Below are 14,419 nucleotides of genomic sequence, written 5' to 3' on the forward strand. Positions count from 1 at the left end.
TGCAACAAATAATGTGTGTGTGTATATATATATATATATATATATATATATATATATATATATATATATATATATATATATAGTAGACTGTTTATTTAGCTTGCTAACTTCTTAAATGCCATAATCTTGTAACCTTCACTTCTGCACATTCCACTATAATGCCATAGCCTTAGAACCATTTCTGTATTTCTTAATGATGTCCACACATCTCTGCACTGTTATAGACTTTATATTTATTTACTGTACATATGCTTACATATATATTACTTGCTGTAAATATGCAAAATATATCTGCACTTTTGCACGATTGCTACATTTTGCACTTCTGGTAGATGCCAAACTGCATTTCGTTACTGTGTACCTGTACTATGCAATAACAATAAAATTCTATCTATCTATCTATCTATCTATCTATCTATCTATCTATCTATCTATCTATCTATCTATCTATCTATCTATCTATCGTCATCATCATCACTGATGCTTACAAAGCCTTAGGTAAACAATATCATCATCATCAAATACAAAAATATTAATTATCAGCATCATTGTCACTACCACCATCATCATCTTTATTCATTGATACAGAAACAGCTGAATAACTATCAGCATCATCTTCATCATCATCACTGTCATTCATGCACACAGAAACAGTTGCATAATCATCATATCATCATATCATCATCATCATCATCATCATCATCATCATCATCATCAATGTCATTCATGCACACAGAAACAGTTTAATAATTATCAGCATCATCTTCATCATCTTCATCATCATCATCACTGTCATTCATGCACACAGAAACAGTTTAATAATTATTAGCATTGTTGTCACCACCATTACCATCATCATAATCAGTGATACATGCAAAAAGAAACAGTTTAATAATAATCAGCATTATTGTTGCCATCATCATCATCATCATCATCATCATCAGACATTCATGCACACAGTAACAGTTTTATAATCATCATCATCATCATCATCATCATCATCATCATCAACATCATCACCATCATCATCATCACTGCCATTCATGCACAACAGAAACAGTTTAAAAATTATCATATTCATCATCATCATTATCGTCAAAGTCATTCATGCACACAGAAATTGTTTAATAATTATCAGCATCATTGTCACCACTATCACCACCATCACCACCACCATCATCATCATCATCATCACTGTCATTCATGCACACAGAAACAGTTTAATAATCATTATCATCATTGTCATTATCTATATTAGCATAGCAGATAGAAACATTTAGAAAAATAAGTATTATCATCATCATCATTGATGCACATAAAAAGATTGATAATCATCATCACCATCATTATAATTTCTGCCCACAGAAAATATAAACAATTTTTCAATATAAACCATTTTTGTTGTATTAAATGAAATAGGTTTTGTTATACACTTCTTCCCAAATCATTTGATTTATATTTCTTTGTTTAATTGCCACAATCACAAAAATATTCTCTCTAAGTTTATTTCAGAGATCTTTTTCATCCCCCTGTCTGTACTGACTCCATACGCTGTGCTAAGCCATCAGATTGTGCAGTCACTGCGGCATTCTGACCCACTTCAGGCTTTTTAGGAGACATAGTGTTGAGGAAATATAAGAAGTTGTTGGTGATGTGCTCTCCCAGGAACAGGAAGTTGTTTCTTCCGTGTACAGGGTGTGTGATAACTCAGGTCCTTTACAAAGTTACAAACAATCACCTCTTTATTGGGACTGCCATGAAGAGACAGATTGTTGTCCTTGCACCAGACCTCAAGCTGTCTCACTTCCTCTCTGTTTCTTTGTGAAGAGTAATGGAAATGACATGTTCGCTGTCAGGTTTGGTGACAGAGTTGTGGGTTAGAGTGTGAACAGCACTGAGGTTCTAGTGTTTAGGGTTATACATTGAGATGATCTATGGTGATGACCCTGAGGTCTGCTTCTTCAGAAGTCCAGAATCTTTGTTGTTGACCATGTGGAACCAAAATATTTGGTCCTGCAGCACATGGAAGATGTTTTTTAAGATACTACTGATCAGATGGACACAATTTGAGATGTGGGAAGCAGTGATCACATTGACAAAGTCTGAGATGTGGAGAAACGTGGAAGATGTCTGTGAAGATACCGGTGATCAGATGGACAAAATAGGAAATATGGTGAGAAAAGATGTCTGTGAAGGTACCGGTGATCAGATAGACACATTCTGAGATGTGAGGAGACATGAAAGATGTCTGTGAAGATAGAGGTAATCAGATGGACACAATATGAGAAGTGGGGAGATGTAGAAGATGTCTGTGAAGATTCGGGTGAGAAGATGGGCACAATATGAGAAGTGTGGAGATGTGGAGGATGTCTGTGAAGGTACCGGTGATCAGATGGAAACTATATTAGAAGTGTGGAGATGTGGATGATGTCTGTGAAGGTGCCGGTGATCAGATGGACACAATATGAGAAGTATGGAGATGTGGAGGATGTCTGTGAAGGTGCCGGTGATCAGAAGGACACAATATGAGAAGTATGGAGATGTGGAGGATGTCTGTGAAGGTGCCGGTGATCAGAAGGACACAATATGAGAAGTGTGGAGATGTGGAGGATGTCTGTGAAGGTGCCGGTGATCAGATGGACACAATATGAGAAGTGTGGAGATGTGGAGGATGTCTGTGAAGGTGCGGTGATCAGATGGACACAATATGAGAAGTGTGGAGATGTGGAGGATGTCTGTGAAGGTGCCGGTGATCAGATGGACACAATATGAGAAGTGTGGAGATGTGGACGATGTCTGTGAAGGTGCTGGTGATCAGATGGACACAGTCTGAGACATGGGAAGACATAAAGTATTTCTGTGAAGATTCCGGTGATCAAGTGGACACAATCTCTTAGTACACAAATATTAAGGTCAGAGCCAGTAGCTTTTCATGTGTTTTTCTGCAATCATGGTCAGTACCAGATTACACGGGGGAGATGCTTTTCCAACATCTGCCTCACTGTTGGATGTTTCAACCTGGTGCTCCTCATTCACCTGATCTGAAGGTAATTCTAGTCAGATTGTCTATTGTCTATTAAATGTGAGGTGCAATAAAAAAAGAAATTAATTTAAATGAAAATAAAAGAAAAATTAAATTAATTAGGATTGTTTATTAGAAAAAAGGTTTAAACAAATAGGATCTCATGATAGATACGTGGTGTTATAATGATGTAATATTTTGATCAAATCCAGTCATTCATTTTCCACTTGAATGTACAGAAGCTCCATGAAGTTTCTGAGCAGCTCTAGAACTATGAGGATGGATTTGGACTGGAATAAACACAAACAGTCTTCTACAGTGGCATTTTTCCATTTAAGCGCCAATTACTGATCACTACACCTCAACAACGATGAAACTATAACGAATGGACATTCGTTGTTGAGGATGAGGATTGGTTCCCTTGTGAGTCTGGTTCCTCTCAAGGTTTTTTCCTCATGCCATCAGGGAGTTCTTCCTCACCACTTTGACTCTGGTTTGCACATTAGAAACAAATCAATAGGCACTAAACTTGTACAGTCCAATTTTATAACAACTTTATCATTGTAGAGCTGCTTTGGGACAATTTCCAATGTCAACGTGCTAATTGATGTATATTAAATTATAAGGAATTTATTATCAGTAGTATTAATGACATTTGGATGGTCCAATTTATGTCTAAATATATAACAAATCTGTATAATTTGGTGTTTCTTGTGAGCTTGGTGTTGATTTTGCAAATGCTATAGAGGGACTTTTATTATATAGAAAGATTCGCCATGTTGATTTCATGTTGCTTTCTCCACATGGGCTGCTAAATTACGGGGTAAATACTAAGCAAAAATGTTATGACATTTTTATAAAGAAATAGTAAGTTTATAAAAATGTTTTTATACATATATGTTTACCAAGATTCACTATAAACCGGAGGTAAGCTAGTTTCTCCAGCATGCTAATGCTAATGTGCTTAGCTCTTGTGTGTGTCTTTGCAACTACGACCTTGAATAGCTCTTATAAATATAATAACGAATTATTATCTGCACCAAAGTCATTAATCTTGTTATATTTTATATTTTGCAGCCAAAATGTCCTTAGCTCATATAGGACGCAGGCTGGGTACCAGTCTCTGGGTGAGTAACATTTAAAACCCAAATGATTTATTTATTTCTGATAAATATTCATAGGTTTATTACAATTAAACCCAAACTATTTCTACTTGGTTAGAGGAATAATAATTACCAATGTCCAAACAGTTTTGCCACTACCATGTCAGTGTTATGGCCAATTATTATTAATAGTAATAGTAAAATCCTATAAAATACCAAGTTAAAGAAACTTAGTTCAGTATCCAGGGTTGTAGTGTTAAAGAAGACGTTATTAAGCAGAAATAAAGCCAGACATTTACATTGTAAGATATTAAAAACACAGATTTTCGAATGTACACACTTCAGCAATTTGTGTAAGGATGCCTAGAGGTGGGCGATATGACCGGGATCTTCTATCGCGATACAGCCAGTTTTCTTTCACGATAACGATATATATCACGATATGCTAATTTGTTTGTAGAAAAATCGTTATTTATTCATTTAAAAGCGGATTTTACACTGAAGGAACATTTTCTTAGGTCTAAGAACTCGACGCAGAAAATATAACGAGAAAACACAAACAATGAAGTTAGGCCAATCCCAACTTTGTATAATGTATTATTTTTATGTAAACAGTGAATTGCAGCAATACTTTTAAATAGATACATAAATAAATAACTAATGCCTATTCTGCTTAGCGTGATATTATTAATAGCTTAATGTTCTTATGTTATAGTAACTGAGTTACTGATGTAAAGTGTCTGAAAGTCCACCAGCTTTGTTTTGCACAAAGTCCAGGTTGTTATGAAGCGTATTGTTCAACTTCTCTTTGCGGCTTGTAATGGCGTATCTCGGATCCGGCATTTTAGCGAGTTCTTTAAAACCCTCCATTTCATGTTTGGATTGGTGCCATGTCTTTCCACATGTGCCTTTGTAATAGTGTTGGTTTTGTGGATCATCTTCAGGATATCTTTTTATATGGAATTGCTTTAGTGAAAGACTTGGTATTTGTTTCGATGCGTCGATTACAGATGAGTAAACAGGTTTGACATTTTCACACCGCTTGTCAAAACAGTGGATTTGCATTTTGCATCACATTTTTGTCACATGTATATTATCTATAGTCAAACCAGTTCCACACCACAAATGATGCAGCTTTTATCCTCACAATCTCCTCCGTCACAGGGATTTATATAACCAGCTATATATACTGATATTATATACACTGTCTTCATGTGCAATGTGAGTGCAACCATGATGAGATGATTATTCAAAATCTCTACTGGTTACTACTAATGGGTTGTAACTACCGTAATTTCCGGACTATTAAGTGCACCTATATATATATATATATATATATATATATATATATATATATACACTGAATTTTACAAAGATTTTTATTTTGAACATAAATAAGCCGCACCTGTCTACACTGAAACTAATGAACTTTACACAGGCTTTAATGAAAGACAGTGTCTGTTACACGGTGTAATGGGTGAAATATGTTGTGGCTCCTTTAAGAGCATAGCGGCATTTTGGGAATAGCCTCCGCCGCATTTTTCCGCTATTACTGCATGTGTGCAAGACCGAGGAATATGTCCTTATTATTTTTTGATGCTCATTTCTAAGTTTCTTTGACTAACACGTAATGCTGTTGCCAAGAATAACAAAAAAGCATGAGTTTTGGAAACCTGTCTGTGCTTATATGATTTCTGTTGCAACTGGAGTTAGTGGGTGAGAGACAGGTCAAACGTCAGAGGAACCTCATCCATATTTATGATGTGGTGCGATCTGATTCAGTGGTAGCACATCTGATTTAATATAAAGAGTTTCATTGGTTCACCTGAACTCGTTCCGCAATTTCATTGGTCTAATGTTATAGGTGTCAGTTTTTTGGCTTTAAAGCTTGTGAAACCGGGAAAAACCCAGGAAAAATCCAGGAAAAATCCATAAATTAGTTGTTTAAGCCGCAGGGTTCAAAGCGTGGGAAAAAAGTAGCGGCTTATAGTCCGAAAAATATGGTAGTTAATCATATCTATCAGTATACTGCCCAACCCTAGTAATGTCCATCTTTAAATTTTTTTTACTTCCCAAAATATTTTTTTATCCTCCATGATTTACGTAGAATGTCCAGGGTCTTTCTTTTTCAATAATTGTTAATTTATTTGTTTGTCTGTTTTTTTCTCTAAAAAGTAGCATGCTCACATATGGCTGCTTCATGACCCTCTGTCATGGCCACCTCTCCGAATCTATAGCACAATTATTACTTTCGCCAAATCACCCCTCATGAACAAGATATTTTATGTCCGTTACTGCTCGTTCTAATCCCACATTAATTACCTCTTTAAATATACAGACTTGGCAGTGTGGCACAAAACTAAATTTCATGCAGGACAGGAACACACAAATGAAAAGGGTTAGAAAGTGAGAAAAAAGAACCATAACAAAGGTATAAATCTATCATCTGGCCCTCTACTAGTCATATGTGACAACTGTAGACAACGTCATTGTTGCATTGTCATTCAACCCAAATAAACATTACATTCTTCCAGAAAAACCTCTCCAACATCTAAGCTGGAGGTGTGGGTGTGTATAGGCTCGTAAGAAGAAAATTGTCTATGTAGACAGTTTCAGGGGAAGCAATTCATCAAGACATCACTAACATTTATTGTTATTGTATTGGTCAATGCACATGTGTAGTACCTTGCAAAGGAATGAGCTGCCAATAGATTATAGAAAATGTAACACAAGCTAATGTTTTTGTATTATGATGCAGAGTAGGATTTCACCGAATAATACTAATCAGATTCTTGGTAAACAGGACCTCTTGTCTTTAGTCTTTAGTGTCTGCCTTATAACAGTTAGTTTAAAAATGAACTTTTAGAGTGATGAGGAAATGACTAAAGTCTAGTAATGTTGTAGCTGTTATAATGTACACAGTGATAACAGGAGCTAGCTTGGACATTTCATACAGTAAAACTTATCTATAAAACCAGTATGATGTTAAGAAATAAATAAATATTGGGTAGGAAGTTTGGAAAAAATCATGCAGGACATCACAAAGAAACTGTCAGCTTACATTCTTACATTATATTGTATAGTTCAAGTTAAAACCCTATGACCGTGTCCCCTAATCAAGTCCAAGTAGAACCTAGAACCAAGGTATACCTAGAAATTAATAATAAATCTTTTTTTTCCTGTTTGCCGAATTTTAGAAATAACTCTTGTTGATGTTTGTCTGTCTTCTAAACAGTGTGGAAAGTGGAGCAGACTTCAGCCTGTATCCAAAAGATTTCTCTTCTCCAACCACCAGTCCCACTGCTCTCTGTTTTTCACAAAGGAGTGGAGTTGCCTTCTTCCTCCTCAACACGTCTCCGGTTTTCTCCTCCGAGCCGATTCGATTCACTCATCATCACAGAGACTGAAGAAACGGCAGCCGGATGAACCTCCTCCTCGAGAACTCGACTTGCTTCGCTATGATATGAAGGTTCTAAAGAGCGCTCCCAAACCTGCACTGTATCTGGGATTTTCCGGTCTCGTACCGTTTGTATCCGCTCCGTTGCTCATGGCCATCACAGAGACGTACATTCCTGAATTAGCTTTCGCTCAAGTTGTGTACGGAGCCTCGATCGTTTCTTTTCTCGGCGGCGCTCGATGGGGCTTCGCTTTACCTGAGGGCAGCCCAGCAAAACCTGACTGGCTAAACCTAGCCAACAGTGTGGTCCCCGCTTTAATAGCATGGGCAGCTCTACTGGTTAGCCACAATATCATCCAATCAGGCATGCTGGTCATCATGGGGCTTGGAATATCGCTGCATTACGACCTGGCACTTTTACCCACATACCCCACCTGGTTCAAAGCACTGAGGACAATCCTCACTACAGTAGCGTTCTTCTCATTAGTGGCCACTATAGTTCTTAAAGCATTCTATCCAGAGAAGAGCTATCTGACCCAGGAGTGATTCTTAATCATATGTGTGTCTTTATATAATGTCAATTCACTTTTAGCTCATAATACATATGACACACACTGGGAATTACGAGGCAAATACAAATGACACAATGATTGCGGAGTGAAGAGGTAAAGCTCAAGACTGACTTTAATTACTGATGCTGTTATTATTGACATTTCCGCACCCCAGATGTGAGTTCAGATCGAACGTCGTCAATCATTTAGATATACTATTATTTACAACCAATGGCAATTGAACATTCATGCATAAATGCAGTAAAAAACTCATCTATAGTTTGCCAGTGTAATTAAAAACAAGGAATATTTCATGAATCTGGTTGTAAGCATATATTCAAAATATTTCCCCCTGTGTTTGTAATTAAAATATATTGTGGAATGTGTGTTTAGTAAAATAAATAATAATCAGGGAATAAAGGCCTCCAATGATTTTCCTTCTAATTGTATATTAGGTATTTTATTATTAGTATACAGTATATGTACAGCAGGTTGAGAAGAGCCTGGAGAGGTGGAGGTATGTGCTGGAGAGAAGGGGAATGAAAGGAGGAGTAAGAACGAGTTCTTTTTCGATGTTCTTTTTCCTTGTGTCTAAAACATATATAATGGTTTTCAAATATATATATAAATTCACACAGGTATTCATTTTTAGGTATTCACTCTTGTGTTGTAAATAATGTTTTTAAAGTTTATTTTTATCAATGAACAAAATGGAAACTAAATGAACAATTCTCCTAGGTACATGTGCACTTTCTTCACTGTTTTTTCATGTTATCCCAGACAGACTTGATTATGTTGAGATCAGGGCTCTTTGGGCCAAAACTATCACGATCACTTGCAGGCCTTCCTGGTATCTATGTTGAAAATGGTTCATCATGACATTCAAGGTCGTTATCCTGCTGCAGTATACATGTGGCGCCATCAGAAAGGCATCTGTCTGTCTTTCTCAGCATTGGACCACACCATTAATCCTTCCAACTCCATTTGCAGAAATGCAGTCCCAAACTTTCAGAAACCTCTACCATGCTTCAATGTTATTTGCAGACTCATTATTGTACTGCTTTCCAGCTTTTTTTTACTCATCAATGCAGAGAAGCTGCTGGTATTTTCCTATCTTCTTGTGCATAGTTAAGTCACTGTCCAAGACCACCTATATTTTATGTTTCACAGTGAGATATTTGCAGGTTTCTTGGTAAATCTTTGATTTATTAACTTCAGGTGGTAACAGTAGAATAAAGCACACGTGTTGTTAAAGGCAAATAGTTCACTTCGAGATAAACACAGTAACCGCACAAGTGTTTCACTTCTTAATTACTGACCAAATGTGGCACAATAATACAATAATTGTCCAAAAGACAATTTTAAGCAAAATGTTAGTTTAAAGTTTTAAACATCTGCTATATGAGGATTTCTCTTAATTTTTGTAAACATACACACACACACACACACACAGGGTTTTTGCTTGTATTTTGGCAACAGTGTTGTGTGATATTCATGCTAGGTTTGCTGTTCAAGTCCATTGCAAACATGTGACAGTTCCCTGCTCCAATCATGACAGTGATTTCAGTACGTTCTTTATTCGGTGAAGGTATTCTTCAAGGCCATCTTAAGTAATATATAAGAAAAATCTATAATCTAAACTATGAAGACATTTAATTAAAAAGTGATGATTAGACACTGTTGGGATACACTGTATTAAAAAATACAATTTATTTTAATACTATGTATTGTGTATTTGTGGATTTAGAGAAAGCGTACGACAGAGTGCCAAGAGAGGAGTTGTGGTATTGTATTAAGAAAGTCAGGTGTGTCAGAGAAGTATGTGAGGGTGGTGCAGGACATGTATGAGGACAGTGAGACGGCAGTGAAGTGTGCAGTAGGCACGACAGACTGGTTCAGGGTCAAGGTTGGACTGCATCAAGGATCGGCCCTGAGCCCTTTCCTGTTTGCAGTGGTGATGGACAGGTTGACGGACGAGGTCAGACAGGAGTCTCCCTGGACTATGATGTTTGCAGATGATATTGTGATTTGTGGTGAGAGTAGGGAGCAGTTGAGAAGAGCCTGGAGAGGTGGAGGTATGCGCTGGAGAGAAGGGGAATGAAAGTCAGTAGGAGTAAGACAGAGTACATGTGTGTGAATGAGAGGGAGGGCAGTGGAGTGATGCGGTTGCAGGGAGAAAAGGTGGAGAAGGTGGAGGAGTTCAGGTACCTGGGGTCAACAGTGCAAAGTAATGAAGAGTGTGTTAGAGAAGTAAAGAAAAGAGTGCAGGCAGGGTGGAGTGGGTGGAGAAGAGTGACAGGAGTGATTTGTGATAGAAGAGTATCTGCAAGAATGAAAGGGAAAGTTTATAGGACTGTGGTGAGACCTGAGATGTTGTATGGATTAGAGACAGTGGCATTGAGTAAAAGACAGGAGGTGGAGCTGCAGGTAGCAGAGCTGAAGATGTTGAGGTTTTCGTTGGGAGTGACGAGGATGGACAAGATTAGAAATGAGTTTATTAGAGGGACAGCACATGTAGGATGTTTTGGTGACAAGGTGAGGGAGGCGAGATTGAGATGGTTTGGACATGTGCAGAGGAGGGACATGAATTATATTGGTAAAAGAATGCTGAGGATGGAGCCACCAGGAAGGAGGAAAAGAGGAAGGCCAAGGAGAAGGTTCATGGATGTGGTGAGGGAAGACATGCAGGTAGTTGGTGTGAAAGAGGCAGATGTAGAGGACAGGGTGGTATGGAGACAGATGATCCGCTGTGGCGACCCCTAATGGCAGCAGCCGAAAGAAGAAGAAGAAGAAGAAGAAGATTTGTTTTCTGTGAATAAAATGAAGTCACAGATAATTAAAAAATAAATAAATAAATAAACCATCAGGATATAAACAGACATTCTATAAGTGCACTGTAGATGGCAGCAGAGGAACATGCACATGATAATGTCTAAGCATTTCTACGTGCTCACGCACTGATCCCAGATCAGAGCTGTAGCCATAATTAGGGGCTTCCTAACGCACGCAGACTGTTCCCAGATCAGAGCAGTAGTGTTCATTAATGCATCACCAGGCAAACGCCTACTCAGGCAAGACTGAACCCAGATCAGGCGAGTTTATACTCTCGCAGACTGATCTTAAAGCAGAGCTGTAATTCATTAGGCGAGTTTAGGCTCAGGTAGACTGATCTCAGATCAGCTGCAATGTTTATTAGTTTATCACCAGGCAAACTCATGCTCAGGCAGACTGATCCCAGATCAGAGCTATAGCGTTTATTAGTACATCACCAGGCGAGTTTGAACGCGGATGGACTGATCCCAGATCAGATCTGAGACGTTTATTAGTACATCATCAGGCGAGTTTGAACGCGGATGGACTGATCCCAGATCAGATCTGAGACGTTTATTAGTCATCACCAGGCGAGTTTGAACGCGGATGGACTGATCCCAGATCAGATCTGAGACGTTTATTAGTCATCACCAGGCGAGTTTGAACGCGGATGGACTGATCCCAGATCAGATCTGAGACGTTTATTAGTCATCACCAGGCGAGTTTGAACGCGGATGGACTGATCCCAGATCAGATCTGAGACGTTTATTAGTACATCACCAGGCGAGCTCGAACGCGGGCTGGACTGATCCCAGATCAGCGGTTCAGGAGCCACCAAGCAGGTGCGGAGGAAACTCGTGATCCCTGCGGGATTAAAACCTGCCGTCATCCCCGCTGTGTTTATTCCGGATGTGCGCAGCATGAGGGCTTGGACACGCCGTGTGTGTGTGTGTGTATAAGACAGGAACTCTGCTGATCTGAGAACAGTGCTCTTGATGTGAAACGCCGAGCAGCCGGTTTTTTTTGTTTTGTTTTTTTAAGCTCGTCTGGCTAACCGAGTTATCAGCTGCTGGTGTGGAGACGCGGGGAAACCAAACCGGAGACATGCAGCAAGGATGAAATTTTTAGAGAAAACGAGTGGGAAAAAACCCCTCTCACAGTCTTACTATGGATAGAGTGCAGAGGAGTTGGGAATTAGCCTGAAGGCTAGCTCCTTCTTCTTCTTCTTCTTCTTCTTCTTCACCACAGAGAAGCGGGAACATTGAACATCTCGGCGTCTTTATTAGCCAGCTAGCAGAGTACCAACCACGGCGACGGCCACCTGTGTGTGTATTTATAAAAAGTATTCTCGTTTTTAATTATTTCTTCTCACGGAAACCTTTTTATATGGACTTCTTCTATTATTTGTGTGAACGGTTTTAGAGCTAGTTTCTTGTCGCTTCTAAATTAACTCCTAAGCTAGGTAGGTTAATGCTAGCTTCCATTCACAGATGTATATTTGTGGACCTGCAGTCAGGAGGACACACACAGGGAGAGAGAGCTCCTGGGCATGACCTCCAGATTATCCACCTTTCCTTTACCACTTTCTTTTTACTTCTAAAACTCTCCCTCCAAATGGCTGTGAACATTCCTTTGGGACTTGAAGAACTTGAAGCCAGTCAGGGACCACGATGAGGATGAGGAGGATGATGATGATCATCTGATTGGATCATCTTCTCTGTTTTGCACCAAAATGAAGAAGACCGAGACCAAGACCAAGAGGAAACTGTGCAGCAATGAGCAACAGCCCAGTACCTCTGAAGGAAAAGATGGGGTGAGTGAGTTCATGTGAAATATCTGATATGAGCATGGCTGTGGTGGAGATGTTCTCCACGATCAGCTTCTCAATGCCTCTCAATACACATGCATGCTTGAGTAATGCACTGCACTGAACCAAGAGCACTAGATCTGCATGATCCGTGTTGTTCTTATACGGGAGATTGTTGATTGTTGTCCAGCAAAACTGGAGCGATGATTAATCCAGGATTTGTGTTTATACAAGGTGTTCTTCAGAGCTTTCTGAAGAAATATGTAAGAAAAAGGTCAGTTGTATATTAAAAGTGACCATTGGAGACTTTTGGGATATGATGTATTATAAATATGCACTATGCTATGTATTAAAACGTCTTCAGTATTTTTAATAGTTTTAGGAGAAAATATATTGAATTATCTATTGAACTGGGAACTCTGGACCCATTACTCACTGAAACACAGTGTACCGCAATGCCATATTACATTTAATTAATCCAGGATTTATGCAAGTTTTTCAAGGCCATTAATTTTTATTTATGGAGACTTTTGGAATACCCTGTATTTATTTATATATATATATATATATATATATATATATATATATATATATATATATATATATATATATATATATATATAATAATATACAGTACAGACCAAAAGTTTGGACACACCTTCTCATTCAAAGAGTTTTCTTAATTCTTATGACTATGAAAATTATAGATTCACACTGAAGGCATCAAAACTATGAATTAACACATGTGGAATTATATATGGAATTATATACATAACAAAAAAGTGTGAAACAACTAAAAATATGTCATATTGTAGGTTCTTTAAAGTAGCCAGCCTTTTGCTTAGATTACTGCTTTGCACACTCTTGGCATTCTCTTGATGCCTACTTTGAAGAACCTACAATATGACACATTTTCAGTTCACTTTTTTGTTATGTATATAATTCCACATGTGTTCCACACACACACACACACACACACACACACACACACACACACAACATATATTTAATTATCCAGCGAACTGGGAACTCGGGAGCTGCCACTCGCTGCCACTCGCTGCCACTCGCTGCCACTCGCTGCCTGTACTTGCTGCCTGTACTTGCAGTATTGCAACGTGTAAATGCCATAATATGTTAAATTACTTTAGTATTTATATTTATGGCATTTGGGACACTCTCTTATTCCGCACGACTTACAAAGTGCTTTAAAGTCACAATCGATAAATACATTCCAGTACCGGTTCATTAGGACACAGAATAACATTCATCTTTAAGAGAAATTACTTAGGAAGCTTTTAATAGGTTCTTGAAGTGTTAATGTACGGAACAAAGAAATATGGAGGTCTTTTTTAGATGTCTTTTGAAGACTCAGATGTTTGGACATCATGTCATCACTCAAAGCACTTTTGTACGTCGCTCTGGATAAGGGCGTCTGCTAAATGCCACAAATGTAAATGTAAATGTCATCAGTGCCATGTCTTCCTTGTACCCTGTCAAATGGTGGAACCAGTCGAGCAGTGGTTGAGGATTATAGGACGTTAGGTGAGAAGTGCTGAAAGGTAGAAAGGGTCCGGTTTTTTTTTTTTTTTTTTTGCTTTCCATCCATCCAATTATCTTTCCTTTCTTCCTTTTGTCTCTCAATCAACCCATTGAGCCACCACTTTCTTCCCTAATGGCCATCTTTCTTCTTTCCTATTCATCTTTTCCTAACCTCCACCAATCCTTTTT

The 14,419-nt window shown here is 38.3% G+C and overlaps 2 protein-coding genes across 6 annotated transcripts in view; both read left to right on the forward strand.

Annotated features, from left to right (window-relative positions):
* The first annotated feature begins 3,722 nt into the window (after positions 1 to 3,722).
* Positions 3,723 to 8,517, forward strand: tmem69 (transmembrane protein 69). 2 transcript variants are annotated; one of them, XM_046851142.1, is made up of 3 exons: positions 3,723 to 3,845; positions 4,100 to 4,149; positions 7,361 to 8,517. In XM_046851142.1, the coding sequence occupies exons 2-3, from the start codon at positions 4,105 to 4,107 to the stop codon at positions 8,066 to 8,068; spliced, it is 753 nt and encodes a 250-aa protein (XP_046707098.1). In that variant the 5' UTR covers positions 3,723 to 3,845; positions 4,100 to 4,104; the 3' UTR covers positions 8,069 to 8,517. The 2 variants fall into 2 exon arrangements, with proteins under 2 accessions (XP_046707098.1, XP_046707091.1); XM_046851135.1 differs by having other exon boundaries at positions 3,784 to 3,949.
* A 3,259-nt stretch (positions 8,518 to 11,776) lies between these two features.
* The window catches only part of mast2 (microtubule associated serine/threonine kinase 2), a 136,220-nt gene continuing 133,577 nt past the window's right edge, over positions 11,777 to 14,419 (forward strand). For 2 of the 4 annotated variants that reach the window (XM_046856234.1, XM_046856388.1), the window contains exon 1: positions 11,777 to 12,697. In XM_046856234.1, the coding sequence (XP_046712190.1) occupies positions 12,617 to 12,697 (81 nt within the window). In that variant the 5' untranslated portion in view covers positions 11,777 to 12,616. The remainder of the gene's footprint in view (positions 12,698 to 14,419) is intronic. The other 2 variants (XM_046856307.1, XM_046856468.1) reach the window with 2 other exon arrangements.

This window comes from Silurus meridionalis, chromosome 1 (genome assembly GCF_014805685.1).
Source record: "Silurus meridionalis isolate SWU-2019-XX chromosome 1, ASM1480568v1, whole genome shotgun sequence".
NCBI classification, from domain to species: Eukaryota; Metazoa; Chordata; class Actinopteri; order Siluriformes; family Siluridae; genus Silurus; species Silurus meridionalis.